The 14,902-nt window shown below is 53.2% G+C and overlaps 6 protein-coding genes across 6 annotated transcripts; 3 read left to right on the plus strand and 3 right to left on the minus strand.

Annotated features, from left to right (window-relative positions):
• Positions 1-115: 115 nt before the first annotated feature.
• Positions 116-1,406, plus strand: Aud_010333 (iron-containing alcohol dehydrogenase; the record flags this gene model as incomplete). Its single annotated transcript, XM_043295176.1, has 2 exons — positions 116-460; positions 525-1,406. The coding sequence occupies 2 exons, from the start codon at positions 116-118 to the stop codon at positions 1,404-1,406; spliced, it is 1,227 nt and encodes a 408-aa protein (XP_043151111.1).
• A 298-nt stretch (positions 1,407-1,704) lies between these two features.
• Aud_010334 (nuclear import receptor PSE1) lies at positions 1,705-5,315 on the minus strand (the record flags this gene model as incomplete). The annotated part of the gene is made up of 5 exons (XM_043295177.1): positions 1,705-1,912; positions 1,969-4,466; positions 4,528-4,703; positions 4,762-4,984; positions 5,133-5,315. The coding sequence occupies 5 exons, from the start codon at positions 5,313-5,315 to the stop codon at positions 1,705-1,707; spliced, it is 3,288 nt and encodes a 1,095-aa protein (XP_043151112.1).
• An 803-nt stretch (positions 5,316-6,118) lies between these two features.
• Aud_010335 (CBS and PB1 domain protein) lies at positions 6,119-8,370 on the minus strand (the record flags this gene model as incomplete). The annotated part of the gene is made up of 4 exons (XM_043295178.1): positions 6,119-6,922; positions 6,976-7,070; positions 7,130-8,003; positions 8,158-8,370. The coding sequence occupies 4 exons, from the start codon at positions 8,368-8,370 to the stop codon at positions 6,119-6,121; spliced, it is 1,986 nt and encodes a 661-aa protein (XP_043151113.1).
• Positions 8,371-9,166: 796 nt separating this feature from the next.
• On the plus strand, positions 9,167-10,022 carry Aud_010336 (40S ribosomal protein eS26; the record flags this gene model as incomplete). The annotated part of the gene is made up of 4 exons (XM_043295179.1): positions 9,167-9,189; positions 9,405-9,532; positions 9,721-9,823; positions 9,917-10,022. 4 exons carry the CDS (start codon positions 9,167-9,169, stop codon positions 10,020-10,022), a joined length of 360 nt encoding a protein of 119 aa, XP_043151114.1.
• Positions 10,023-10,581: 559 nt separating this feature from the next.
• Positions 10,582-13,406, minus strand: Aud_010337 (uncharacterized protein; the record flags this gene model as incomplete). The annotated part of the gene is made up of 2 exons (XM_043295180.1): positions 10,582-13,151; positions 13,217-13,406. 2 exons carry the CDS (start codon positions 13,404-13,406, stop codon positions 10,582-10,584), a joined length of 2,760 nt encoding a protein of 919 aa, XP_043151115.1.
• Positions 13,407-14,089: 683 nt separating this feature from the next.
• Aud_010338 (uncharacterized protein) lies at positions 14,090-14,899 on the plus strand (the record flags this gene model as incomplete). Its single annotated transcript, XM_043295181.1, has 1 exon — positions 14,090-14,899. The coding sequence occupies one exon, from the start codon at positions 14,090-14,092 to the stop codon at positions 14,897-14,899; it is 810 nt and encodes a 269-aa protein (XP_043151116.1).
• Positions 14,900-14,902: the final 3 nt, after the last annotated feature.

Below are 14,902 nucleotides of genomic sequence, written 5' to 3' on the forward strand. Positions count from 1 at the left end.
ACCTTCAGCCTGCAACTGTATCAACATTCTGTTTCATCACTGATTGTACATACTTCAACCCTTCAACCCTTACTGTACAGAGTTCTCCCCTTCCAGCACTCCGTCCCTATTCGAAATGCCAGAAACAGTCCGTCCGGCCTTTGCCGACCGGCCGCGTCCTCTACTCTCATACGGAATTCCCTTCCCCGCCGCCGCCGCCCACCATGTCGTCGACACTTTTGGAGCCTCAAAAATCTATATCATCTGCTCGGGCTCGCTGGCCCGCAACACAGATGCTTTGGACCGTCTGACAACGGCACTAGGACCGGAAAAGGTTGTAGGCCGCCGGATTGGCATGCAGAGCCATACCCTATGGTCTGAAGTCCTGGAAATCGTACACGATGCGCGCCGAGTTGAGGCCGATCTGCTCTTGACGTTGGGTGCGGGCAGCCTAACCGACGGAGCCAAGGTGGCCGCATTGGTAAACCCCCCCACCCCCCCCCCAGGCACAATCAGTACGAATTAAAAGTAGTTAACGAGCGCAGGCTCTTGCAAACAACGTGCAGACGGCATCCGACCTGGCCACTCTAGCCACTGGTCCTGACCAACGCGTCGACATCCACGCACCCACCATCCCGATCATCTCCATCCCCACCTCCCTCTCCGCAGCCGAGTACTCCAACTTCGCCGGCGCAACGGACGACACCACCCGCCGCAAGCACTCATTTCAGGCGCCGACGCGCGGGCCCCAGCTCGTCATCCTCGACCCGGACCTCGCAACCACCACCCCGCCCGCCATCTGGCTGAGCACGGGCATCCGCGCTGTAGACCACTGCGTCGAGACGCTGTGCGCCACGTCCGGCACCACCGAATCGACAGACGCGCACGCCACGCACGCGCTGGAGCTGCTCGTCCCAGGCCTGCTGCGGTGCAGGCATGACCGTGCCGACCGCGACGCGCGCCTGCAGTGCCAGCTTGGCGCCGTGAACGCCATGGCGGCGTTGACGGGCGGGTCGGTCGAGCTGGGCGCCAGCCACGGGATAGGCCATCAGCTGGGCCCGCTGGGGGTCGGGCACGGCGAGACGAGCTGTATCCTGCTGCCGGCTGTGTGCAAGTTCAACGCGAGGCACGGCGCCAATCGCGAGCAGCAGGAGCGGGTGGGGCAGTTTCTCGTGCGGAACGCCGAGGTGGCGCGCGTGCTGCGTGATCGGGGAGTCGATGTCTCGTCGGCGGATCTGGGGGATGTCTTGGATGCGGTCATTCGGGAGCTGGGAATGCCGCGCTCGTTGAAGGAGGTCGGGGTGGGCCGGGATGCGCTGAACCAGCTGGCGGCCAACAGTCTGCATGATCGCTGGTGCAGGACTAATCCCGTGCCGTTGACTGAGAAGGGGCAAGTGCTGGAGATCCTGGAGATGGTCGTGGAGTGATTTGTGGCTCTTTTATAAAGCCGTACGTCGATGATTTTTATGACACATTACCGAGTATGATTTAACACAGGACGAAGATACTGTCTATTTCAATCCAAAGTCATGGTTTGTAACTCACGAGAAAGATAATCCCTCGAGGGATCAGGAGTCTCGCACAACGCTATATAGAGTCTCATCACAGGAATAAAAGGAAATAACAAACGACAAATCATAACTGCCAGTTGTATTCATATACTTGCATGCATATCAGATTCGTACCGAGAAAGAAAAGGAAAACAACAAGATATATTAAAAAGGCTCACTGGAAGTAGCTTCGCACCGCTGCCTGGTTGTCAGGGCTCACTCCTGCCAGGATCTGTTCTGCATTCAGCCCTGTCGCGGCCACCAGTTGCTTCGCCGAGTTGGCCACGCGTCCTGCCGTCTGGCCCTGTAGCGTCTCGGCTTCCAGAGCCTGCACGATGTATCCAAACACCTTGTCGGCATTCGACATCACCACCGGGTTTTGCCTGTTCATTGGTCAGTCAATCAGAGATCACATCATCCGAATGGGGAACAAACGTACTGGTCAATCAACTGGGCAAGGAAGGAATAAGCGTATGGCGCAGCCTCCTCATCATAAGTGATAGGAAGGGTGTTGAGCCAGTTCGCCACGATCTCCTGCGCATTCTGCACCTTGCTGGGGTTATAGTGCAGGATCTTGGCGATACTGGCCGAGGCGTTCTCGGTCGCAAACACATGCTCCTCTGTACGAGCCTGGTTGATTTGCGTCACCTGGAACAAGCTGGGGATGCTGGCTGCGACGAAGTCGCTCCAGGCAGGGCCACCCTTCTGAGCGGCAACACCAACTCCGTAAGCCGCCGCCTGCCGGTTGGCGGCGTTCTCGTCGCGCAGACCCGCGGCCAAGGGCTGCATGATATGGTCCTTGTAATTCCACGACTCGGCGCCGCAGAATTCGAGCACGTCATCCATGATGCACAGAGCCCACTGCCGTTGGGTAGGGTCCTGGCTCGTGATGAACGCATCGTAGAATGGCAGCAAGCGTTGCCATGAAGGCAGGAAGGTCGTGCCCTGGTGCTTGAAGATGGTGTGGAACGCCTTGTTCATGTCGCTCAGCAGGTTCTGATCATCCTCAACTGCGTACTCGTAGTCGAGGTCCTCTTCGTCACCTTCTTCCGTATCGGCGCGCTCCTCAAGACGAGCCTTCACACGGACCTGGTAATCCTCCAGCGTGGACTTGGCGGAGTCGATGAACGCTTCCATGTGCTGCAGGCTCAGGCAGTTCTTGCCAACCACTTCGACCGATTCGTAGAAGCACTGGTACATCTCCGCCAGAGTGTCCACTGTGGGCTCGGCGCTCAGAACCTCAACGATCTTCTCAGCTACTCTGTTCCACATCGCAGCGAATCCGGGAGACTGCACGCCGTGCGCCTTCTTGTATGAGTTCAAGAGCTGAGGGATGAGCTTGGCGGAGGAAACCCGCACAGGATCGTGGAAGAAGAAGGCGAGTCCAGGCACGGCAATCTTCTCCATCGTCTCCAGCACAAAGGGTTCAAAAGCAGCCTCGAGGATCTGAGCGTAGATGGTAATCAGCTCGATGGCGGTGTTCTTGTCTTCCAATGCACTGGTTTTGATACCAATGATCTTGCCCTTCAGGGGAACCAACTCCCAGCCCTCATCCTGCTCAACTTGGTCAATCTGGTCCTCATCATCCAACAGCTGAATGTCGGCCTTGGCAGCCGCAACCGACAGAAGAGGAGGCATGACAGCTGGGAGGTAAGGGACAAAGTCCTGACCAAGGACGCGGCACATACGGCCCCAGCAGTGGAGCAAGTACTGCGACTGCGGGTCGTCCGCATCGACAATGTTCTGTTGGATGTTGCCGAGCAGCTGCACGAGATTCAACGCATCCTGTCCCATCTTCTCCTTGCCCACGGCCAGGGCAATCAGAGTTGCGCACTCCATAGCCTTGGCACGCAGCAGACGGTACTCCTTAGATTGCTCTTCCTTCAGGACGTTAAAGAGCAATGGCATCAATGTCTCGTAGAATTGATCAAAGGCGTTCTCCGCCGAGTCGGCAATCGTGGCAATAGTGGACAGCGCTTGTTCCTGCACATAACGTTTCTCGCTGCGCAGAAGCAGTAGAAGGTGTCTCAGGAGATCAGCAAGGTACGGCTCGAGTACCTTCTTCTCCGCTTCTTCGCAGAAATTGACCAGAGCGGCGGCCGCGTGGGCCTGAACTCGTGGCTCAGCACTATCCAAAACGGGGATGATGTTGTTCAACACAACATTGTGGTACTTCTCCTGCATCGTTCCGGCGAAGTCGGTGCTCATCTGGCCGAGGGCGTTGCAGCCGGCGTAACGGACACGCGGGTGAGGATCTTGGAGAGCAGGGACAACCAGGGCCAGCACTTGATCAAGTTCACCAACCATCAGGTCACGGCAACCCTCGGAAATGGCGGAGATGGCCATCAGGGCCGCGTGGCGATCGCGCCAAGCGGAGGACGACATCATGCGGGGGATCCAAGCAAAGGTCGCCGGAAGGATAACCTGGCCACCGAGCTTGTTGGCCAAACGGTCCATGCACTGTTCGCCAGCAACATGGTTGAGGTCGCTCTCCTCCAAGTCCAGGTCCTCGGACGCATTCCATTCCGAAGCATCGTCGTCGTCGACTCCAATATCAGTCATCAAGCTCAAACATTGGGTGACCATCTCTTGAGCAAATTCGGGATCCTTCTTGCACATCGAGGGGGCGTAATCGGCAAACGTAGCCATCAACTCCAAGGCATTCTGTCGAACCTGGTCGCTGAGGTCCTTGTCGGCAATCACACTAATACTGAACTTGACCAGGTTGTTGAACATAACCTTGAACATCTTTGGGCAAACCTCCGCAAGCTCAATGAGAGCCAAGAAGGAGGAAGATAGCTCCTCGCTCTCGGAAGACTCCTTCAGAGGCGGCAAAATGTTGAGCATGTCGGGCACGAGTCCGAAAAACTTGGGCTGAGACTTCTTGGAGATAGACCGGAAGAACGAGGCGAAGGCCTCCATAGCAGCAATACGAACCTACAAGCGCAATGGTCAACCGGTAATCCCGCGAACGCTATGTTGAAGGGTCCCAACATACAGTGACAACATCATCCTTGAAACCCTTGCCGAACACGCCTGAAACGGCATCCTCGTGGTTCTTCTCGATGATACTGGGAGTGGTCGAGAAAATGCGGAAGGCAGCCTCCCGTAAACCTGCTTCGGGTGACTGGCTTGCCTGGAAAAGCACGCCGAGAAGCTCGGGCCATTGATCGCCTAGAGAAGACCATTATCAGCTATGGAATCCTTTCATCAACCATGAAATTGCGCATACCATTATCGGTGTATTGTCTAGCAACCTCCGCGACTGCATCGCCAATCTTTTTCCGAACATCAGTCCCAGATTCGGTCGTCAAACATGTCACCAACTTCTGTCGGATGACCAATCTCTGTTCCCCGGAGAGTGTTGAGAATAGTTCCTTGGCCTCATTTGTGACCGGGTCTTTCCTTGTCTTGGTCGCGATTCTTCTGAAAAGTACGGCAGCGAATGTACGCGTCTGCGGGTGAGAATTAACCAAAATCAGCCGAGTTCAGCAAGGCGCGGCCACAGGTTTAAGTCCGTAGTGGGCAGAAGGCTTCCAGTCGGTCTCTCTGTCTACACCAGACACGGTCCCCACGTCCCCTGACGAAACTTGTATCACTTACTACTGTATCCTCTGCACCCTGAATCTGCTCGGCCAGGCCCATAAGAAGAACATCCGGACGGTTCTGGATCCAGTCATTATTCAACTGTTCTTCCGCCTGAGTACGGACCGTGTTGTCGGGAGTGGTTAACGCGCGCAGCAGCTGGGACAGCGCGGAGTGAACCTCAGGTGGGAGCAGCGACATGTTGATCGCTCGTCACGCAAAATCGATAATTCAGCTGTAGATTGACTGTATCCCGTTTAGGAACGGTGATGAGTGTGTATATCCAGCGCTGAAGCTGGGCTGGTGGACGTGGACTGTATTCCCTCTTCTGGCTGTTATTATTTTTTTTTCTTTGGTGGGGGTTGGACAGTAGCTGTAGGTACAACTCCCGTTGAACGGTGTCTGTGGGGGAAAGACTAATGATCAGACAAGATAAGAACGATAATCAAACCCGGAAATATGCACAGCACAAGTGCAAGCTCAGCATTCCAGCTCGACAAGGGAGCTGCTGGCGAACAGGAGGGGACAATTCAGGGCGCCGTGAGCGATGTGGGATGGACCAGTTGAAGCCTCAGAAACCAAAAAATAATTCCAGCCATCGAGGGAGCACCGCGCTAGGCCCAATCAGGAAGACTCAGGCATCCAGGCATCCACGACATCCACGACATCAAATGTACTTTTGACACCGCCATGTGGTGTCTACTAAAACGCCCTTACAGAAGTTCAAGACCAGAAATAATATTCTTGAGACAATTTTCGTGGTTCTAGGGAAAACTATATGCATTGCTAATATGCCCTCACTAAAAACACTAGCGGTATCCGAACAGTCGCACTTAGATTAGATGAAGATGGTAATGGAAAATGGGAAAATGAAGGAGGGAAGAGGTCGCACTTGGGATATGCAAGTATGGCACAGCAAAGACAGAGTTAGATCGACAGATATACATGATGTGCCTCCTGCCGTTCATTTCGAATCAACCACAATTTTAAAGCGGTGTCATCGTCTATCGACTTGTCGCGCGGCTTAGAATGAATACTCCAGCAATAACTGCTGCCAGGGTTACGATGGCACCTGGAAGTAGAAGCTCATTGGGTACGCCAGCGATGAACTGCTCCTCGGTGGGACGTGTTGGGTACGACTGATGGGCCTTGGGGATAAGTGGCTCCTCGGAGAGCCGGTCCTCAGCAACAACGGAAATCTTCTCCTCGACAGCTTTGGCTGGAGCAGGCTGGGGATCCAACGTTGCCGAAATTGGGGGCTGAGCGGGGTCGTGGACAAAAAGATCGACTTTATCACGGTGCGAGCGACGGGCGAGACTGACCGCATCCGCCAGATCCTGATCGGTGGTGATAGAAACAGTGTCACCCTCATTGTCCAAGTAGCTCAAGGCGTAACCCGTATTGCTGAGTTTGCCCTCCTCGACGGTGGCGGCACCTCCGACTGCCTCCAGCTCGTTGCCTAACTTGGCTGTGACTTGAGCGACTAAGTCGGCGACCCCAGCAGAAGTGACAACATTGACCCTGTGCACGCGGCCGCTAGGAGCTTTGAATTTGAAGGGGAACGGAGCGGTCTCGTCGTGGTTATGGTGATGGTCGTGATATTCCGAAAGCTCATCTCCGCCGTGGTGGGACGCGGATTCGTTAGGGAGCACACTGTCAACACCCTGCCTAGGTGACTCGGGACTGAGAACGGAACGATTCGGCGCTTGCTGGCTGCCGGACACCATTGAATCGGATTCATGATCCATTGACAACCAGAATTTGTTCCATGCGGGGCCCTCGTCGTCATGCGATTGCATGGAGTTGATCTTGCGTCTCTGGTCAGTCGAAAATCATGATTCTCGGAAAGGCTTTGACTAACCTGCTCAAGAGTGGCATAAGTGAGCTTGAGCACATCCACCATGCCGACAATCTCGCCCGTCTCGTTCATAACAGGCAAATTCAGGTAGTGACCATCTGGAGTAGGGCGGGTTAGCCGTTCTGTTGCAGACTCAAGAGGAAGAGAGACCACTAACCATGCATCTTGCGCAGAGCAGCTTGGATGCTCATATCAGCAGGAGCGAAATCGGGATGTGGAGTCATCACACGGACGACACTACAAGTGGCAGGGTCCAGTCCAGGGGCAATTACACGCAAAACGATATCCTTGCTGGTGAAGATACCGGTGATGGAGCCCTGGTCCTGCACGAGCAGAGCAGTTGTGTGATGTTCCTTCATCAGAGCCGCGGCATCCCTGACTGAAGTGCGGACAGATACTGTAGTCGGAGGCATGCCGTCCAGGACACTCTCGAGGGTCGGGCCGGACATTTTTGAGCGCAGTGCTTCCACGTATTGGATAATTTGCTGAGGCTGGGTGGAGCCTAGTTCTGTCTGCACACCTTCCAAGGCGTCGTAAAGCTTTCGGGAAGAGCTGTACGCACGCTCCAGCTTTTCCATCGCGTCGTAGAAGCACTTTGTAATGTCGAGGATACCGGAGATGTCCTGGTTCTCATCCATGACCGGCAGGTGTCTAAAGCCCTTTCTAACCATGAGATCTAGTGCGTCCGTCGCGCTGGTGTCTGTTCTCGCACACAGGGGGTTCTTCGTCATGATCTCGGCAACAGTAATTTCGCGAGCCTTTTGACCGTTTCCGACCACACGGAACGCAAGATCCTTCGCAGTGAAAATACCAGCGATGCGATCATCATCGTCTGTGACAAGAACACAGTCTTCTCTCTTCGCGGCCATCAGTTGTGCGGCTTCCGCGACGGTAGTGTTGGGTTTAATCTGAAGGGCCTGACTAGGTTTCAAGGCCAGCACGGTTCCTGGGGGAGCTTTGCGCGTGCGATGCGCTTTTGGAGCCTGGTGCCTCTTTTTATTGAGGTCCGCCTCCATCTTGCGTCGAATAGCCTTCATAACAGCGAGTTAGAATTCATTCCTATGGCAGCAATCGCTGTTCGCTAAGATTCTGTGGGAAACCAGAATGAACAAGGGGCTAGGAGGGAATACAAGGCCATGCAACCAGAAGTTTGAGGCCAAGAACCGGCCACCAGGACATACTGACCTCATCTCGCTTTGATTGGGTCTGTCTTTGCCTGCTTGCAGCACTCATGGTGGAACTCCCAACGTCGCTGGAGGGGGTGTGTGTTGATGCTGAAGTTTCCGGTCGAGGTCGCGGAATGTGGGATGTAGGACTGTTCTCAAAGTCCGGCAGTCTCCCTCTTCCGATGGTCTTCTGGCTTGTTGTGCCCCGATAGGTTCCTCCTGCAGCCGACATGGCACCGATCGGTATGGACAAATTTTCGGTGAGGGGGTATCACAGACCGAGAGAGCTAGGTAGAAATGAATGACCAGGGAGACACGAGAATGTTGTTAGATCTAGTCGATGTATAGGTATCACGAATCTGAGCACGAGTTACTCGAATGAATGTCAGATCCAAAAGAGAAGATGAAAGAGACTTTCGACAGAGATATACAACATACCACTGAGGATGAGCAGCAGACCACCAGCACGACCCAGGTACAACGAGAAAGATACGGATGAACAGGGGGTTGTCTTAAAGGGAGTTCGAGGGTCAACTATTGGCTGTTAGTGAGTTAATAATAACAGCCAGAGTTGGGCAGGATAAACAATGGGTAATAACAATACGCCCCATTCACGGGAGCCGCCGTGGACACCACAGAGTGGTACGAGTTCCCCGTCAGGAATGGTTAGGTACATCCGTAGACCGTACGTGCGTACCGTAAGACCCGTAACGCTGGGACGACCCGGCCACTAGTCTATTTCAAGGTCCCTCTCGACAACTCTGGATCTCCACGTGATGATCTAATTGGTATTAGGATGTCGGGCCACCAATTTTAATGCCTTAGCACCTGAGGCACCAGCGGTATCCCGTGACCGAGGCTCGCTTAAGGGTATAGGGCTTCCACACAAACCGGCACAACCTCATTCACGACTAGCGACTGAGAGCGTCCAGCGCCTTACGACAACCAAACCCGACAGCCAAGTACGCCGCCTCCCTCCCTCTACAACTCCAAATCTCTGACCGTACCTTGCAGAGAAATCCGTCAAAATGGTCAAGAAGAGGGCGAACAAGTAAGAGCGAATTTCCCTTTTCCTGTGTTCACCCCGGTTGTCAAATTTGAAGATCCACCACCGCCGAAAGAAGCGCCCTGATTTCCCGCCTGTCGAGGATGTCGGCTGTGTATGCGGTGGTTTTAATGATGGGATTGAAAGAGGAGGGGAAATTTTGGACTTCAAATTCATGAGTGAATCGATCCATACTGACAAGTATTGTTCTTTCCCTACAGCGGTCGCAACAAGAACGGCCGCGGCCACGTCAAGCCCGTGCGCTGCTCCAACTGCGCTCGTTGCACTCCTAAGGACAAGGCGATCAAGAGATTCACCATCCGCAACATGGTTGAGTCCGCTGCCATCCGTACGTTCGAGCCCTTGTCAAAACCCATACAATTGAAGCCACGCCCGTAGTGCGCCGTTGAGATGATTCGGAACTGGATTGGACGGATGGCATCTCCTGGACGGGACTGCCACAGCTGGATGCATGAGCTGGGCGTGGTGGGATATGAAGACTGATGGACAACGCCGCTGACCCGAGACCTTGAACAGGTGATATCTCTGACGCCTCCGTTTTCACCGACTATGCCGTCCCTAAGATGTACCTGAAGCTGCAGTACTGCGTCTCCTGCGCTATCCACGGCAAGATCGTTCGGTATGCATCGTCCCGTTTTTGAATACAGCTTGGAATCTACTTGGATTTGCAGCATGATGGAAAGAATCAGGCCTTGCTAACAGTTCCCCACAGTGTCCGCTCCCGGGAAGGTCGTCGTAACCGTGCTCCTCCCCCGCGTATCAGGTACAACAAGGACGGCAAGAAGCTGGCTCCCCCTCAGGCCGCCAAGGCTATGTAAGGAAGGGAAAAAGAGATGATCAAATGGGATCGGTCTTAATGACTTCTGTTTTGTGACGTTTCTTTTTCGTACAAACTTTCTTACTCGGTTCAAAATGGAATGAATGGGTTTCAGTCTGTCTTCGGGGGTTCGAAAAAAGGCATGACAAGGCATAATGGTCGCTCCCTGTCGCCGTGAGCAGGAGACGCAATTTAAATTAAAAAACGATTTCCAAGCCACTCGGTTGTCCCATAGGGTAACTTTGCATGAACTAGAGAAAGTCTGGAATGAGGAATAAAACTCGAGGAGACCGGTCTTCTCGTCTACCTGAACTGTTAATCTCTTCCGGCACGAAATAATTGACTATGGTATACCACAGGAGACCAACATCACTGTTTTGACCCATTCAACGCCGGACTATAGCTACCTACAGTAGGTTTCTTGATCTCAAATGACAGGAAATATGCATTTGCCACGCACGATCGACTATGCACTTCCACAGATGCAAGGAATTCTGCACAACGTTTTAAACGCCAGCCTAAGCTACCAGTAATAAGTAAAACAATAAATATATCATTGTTCAAGGATATAGATATCCCTTCTCAAAGTAATTACCATACATATCCACGACTCCAGTCCGCCCCTTTGGTGTTGCATTGCGGACAATCTTTACTTCGCCTTTCCAATGTCCGACGACGAATTGGGCTAAAGACAGATGAGGTGCAGAGACCGCTGCCATGGTTGTTACACTCGGGCTCGGAGACACTGGTCGAATAGGTCCCGCTGAGGGAGAAAGATGGGAAGATGCAGTCCAGCTCATGCGTCGTCTCTCTCGATCAACTCGGACAACTTCTTCGTACTCAAGCCTTTTTGCCCGGCGGAAGGCAGCCAATTCTGCGACAAGGTCGACCTGTTTGGTCCCAGCAACGGGCATGTTGCTTCCACTGCCTTTATTAACCGTAATGGAACTCGATCGAGCGTCGGCTACAGAGCCGGGTACCGAGATCGACGAGCCAGTCTGCGACCGATTCCGTGAATAAGCTCCAGCAGGCTGAAACGAATTAGATGCGAAAGACGCATCTGCTTCTGGAGATCCAGAACGTCCGGAATCTTCGTCCTCCGGTATGAGCGTCACCTTCTCATTGAATACAGCCATAGGAAAGTATTTTCCCGGATCATTTTCGGGTATACCACATTCATCTTCCCCGAAGAAACTAAAGTCGCATGTGGCTGCGGACCACAGATTCTCGGAATCACGGTCGCCGGTACTGGATCTTAACGTCCCGCTTTGCTGACTGATGGATTTCCAAGGGCTGATCCGGGCTGGACCTGCCAGGTGAGTCGTGGGAGTGATTTCAAGTACCAAGCGACGCAGAGCGAAAAGCGATCGAGATCGTTCCTGCTCAGCGTGAGCTCGGGCTCTCCCAGGTGGAAGGGAGTAGTCCGATCCCGCCAGGAGAGTAGCTAACAAGGCCTCGTTCGAACAGGCTGTTATAAATCGAACCAAGGCAGGCAGGATGTGGGAGTCTTCAGGAACATGAGACGGAACATCAGTCAACACTAAAGTCTCGAGGTGAGGGACGAGGGAAGGATGCAAATACGAAAAGCTCCCTCCCCTACCATCGCGGCGGGGTAAGCTTTGATTCTTAGGCCTTTTGGCAAGCAGTTCTTGGATTTTCTGTGCCCGAAAATCCTCAGGTGAAACTGGAGAGGCACATCGTGAAACCGGCTCAGGTGCCGCCAAATGCAGACCGGATTGTCCAAGGCAAGCTGGAGCTGGGCCTGTGCTAGCCATGAAAGTATCAACGTTCACTGTTTCACTACAGTTGGCTGTCATGTTGCCGTTACTGTCCCGATCCTGGTTTGGTTCAACTACCTCAGGAGCAAAGATGGAAGCTCTTCTCACCTGAGGTACAGGGTCGTCCCGGTGAGTGCTTGACTGGAGGCGCGCCTCATCTACACCTCCGGCTGGGCTCGAAAGGCTGGCAATCTCAGTGGCTTCGAGCTCAGAAACAGGATGAGCTTCCGCAGATAGTTCATGAATCTCGTTCGCAGCATCCATTTCCGCCCCGCATTGAAGAGTACTGCTGGATTCGTCTGGAAGCTCAGGCAGTAAGTCTCGCGTTGAGTCCGGCACTTTAAAAGAGGCTTCAGCTGTGCACAGAGCATGGTGAGCTCGAAGATATGTTAGGTTTTCTTTGGCGATAGACCCAAGTACTGGTATCAATTTTTCAGCCCCAGGGAATCTAGCGGGTTTCTCGGTCATAGGCGATGGAATTGTCGGCTGTCGTGCTCTCTCCAAGGATTCGGCTGTATCAACCGTTCCGACATCGAGGACGTGCAGTCTCGATGAAGCCAGGAGACTCGCAACGCCTTCGACTGTAAGCTGGTTGTCCGCGATGTAGAGATGTGTTATTCCTACGTGTGAAAGGTCCTCAACCCAGGAACGGCCTGTCAAGGGTTGTGTCAAAGCTTTGACAAACTGAGCGTCCAAACCTGCGCGCCTGAGTAGTCTATCATGAAGTGTGAATGATCCTCCTCTCCAGTCAACTTCATTCGTGGGGACGCCATTAGGCACAAATGAAGCTTGCAGCAGAGATCGCACAGCCATATCGGTCAGCAGATTGTTGCGCAGATCCAAAAAACGGACCCTGGTCCCAATGGCGTTGGCTAAGAACTCAGCTTCACTGTCTCTCAAACCGATACCTCGGAGTTTTAGCACCTGGAGCCGGTCCAGCTGAGACAGGGAAGAAAGCACCATACGATCTCGAGCAGGAGTCGTATATGACAGGTTTAGGTACACAAGTTCTTGGAATCGCAGCAACGTCTCTGCGAGTCCCTGGGACGTTGCATTTGGTTCTCTCTCCGCCATCAGCAATCGGACGCTATATGTCTTGAAGGCCGCTGCATCCGGCGGCAGGTGCTTGGCGGGTCTCTTCAACGCCATCATAGAATTATGATCAAAGAAAGGTAATTTGGATACAATCAGAGATTGAAGGCAGGGCAGAAACCCGAGGATCTCCCTCAGCCATTCTGGTCGCGGGCCGCCATAGATCTCAGAGAGGGCCGGCGGCATATGAAGCGTATGGGTGAGCATTCGCACCTCAAGACGGGCATATTTCAAGGTCCTCCTAAATCGTGTCAACGCGACTGGTATCAGATATCCTTCTGTCAGTGGATAACCGCAGAGAGAGAGCTGGGCCCTCAAGTCTCACCATAGACCGCATCATTTTCGGTTCCAAAATGAGAGGCTGGATCACCCCAAAGGAAGGGCATGAAAAGGCCGTGCCATTTCCGACAGACTAGCGCAGCCGAGCATAGGTCGCTTGATGGTATGTAATGAGCGATTATAGACCAAGCATCTCTGGCTGTTGCAGATTGATACGATGGCGGCACGATGTCCATCTTCCGCTCAGCATGGGTCCCAAATTGATCAGCGTTCTTTGTCTCAAATCGACTGTCAAGCGTGGGGTCGCATCTCTTCGAAGGGCCTGTTACATAGATTCTTGGCTATGCTGACGTGGGAAGGGCAAAACACAAGTTGATGATGATTTGGATGCAAAGAGCACCTGCGATCTAACCGAGAACTACTAACATGAGCAATCGACCCTTCTTTGGGCCCCTCCAGTTCACGATCGTCAGTTAGGCTGAGGCTGAGGCTGACGCTGGGACTCCCTCTTCGGCTCTTGGCTAGTGCTGGAACACAACTACCACGGATCTACTCCGTACAGCACGATGCCATCAAAGCTTAGGCTTATCCAGGGTTTGGAAACTGAATGTCTACCACAGACATGTCGTAACTTTATACCCTTCCCATTGATGGAAGTGGGTGGAGAATAGCGAAATTCTGCTTAGAATTACAAGAGGTGCAGGAACGAACTAAGGTACCTAGAAGGGAACGGACCAAACGTCATCCTGTAAATACAATACAGTCAGACTGACACATGACATCATGCGCCACAAATTGGCGCCTCTCTCATATCAACACAAACATCACCAGAAGAGGATTATCAAGAAGAGATACTTCCGTATTGTCTCGTCCAATTCAACCACTGGGAATTTACCATTCAGTTCCCGCGAAGGCCGACATGGATATCTGGCAACGGAATATCCGAATGATGCATCAAGTCGGCGAGTTCCTCGATCTTGACTCCACCAAGTCCGACATGGTTGCCGAATTCATTGCTCTCATCCAAGCTGTACGGGAAGGTCTCATGCAAATCGACGACAATTTCCAAGTTCCTGATGCCCATATCAACACGCTGTTCCTGACCAAGCTCAAATCTCGTCCGCAATGGAAGGAATGGGCAACGGCCATGCTGCGTGACCCGCGCATAACCGCTGCCAACTCGACCGAGCACGTAACGTTCCAGGAGCTTGCAAGCTTAGCCATCGAGCAGGAGAAGATCATCCAACAGGGAGACGCGAAACCACGAAACGCTTCGGATAATGCAGCCTCAGGTGCCGCGACATCCAACATACCAGCAAATCCGCGAGCGCTTACACAGGATGAGATCAATGCGTTCGTCGTCAAGCAGATGAGCCACGATGGAAGCTTTTTGCCTCAAAATGGCAACATCAAGGGACATCAGAAGAGGCCTAGTCAGGAGGAGATCAATGAATACGTGATACAGCAAATGCGCAAGGAACACGAGCGAAAGACAAGGAACCGGAGTCAAAGTCAGCCAGAGCCGGAAGGACGGAATCACCGCGTAAGACCAAACGCGGTACGATGTACCTTTTGCGGTGACACCCATCATCAGTCAAATAACTGCTGGCGCCGATGGAGAGTGGCTGTCGAGGCTCCACAGGGCAACTTCTTGCCAAAGCGAGTCGAGTTCAAATATCAGATTCCTGGTCAGCCACCTATCTATCGTTCCGGATTTACTCTATTCTGACTA

This window comes from Aspergillus udagawae (assembly GCF_001078395.1).
Source record: "Aspergillus udagawae IFM 46973 DNA, scaffold_9, whole genome shotgun sequence".
Lineage (NCBI taxonomy): Eukaryota > Fungi > Ascomycota > Eurotiomycetes > Eurotiales > Aspergillaceae > Aspergillus > Aspergillus udagawae.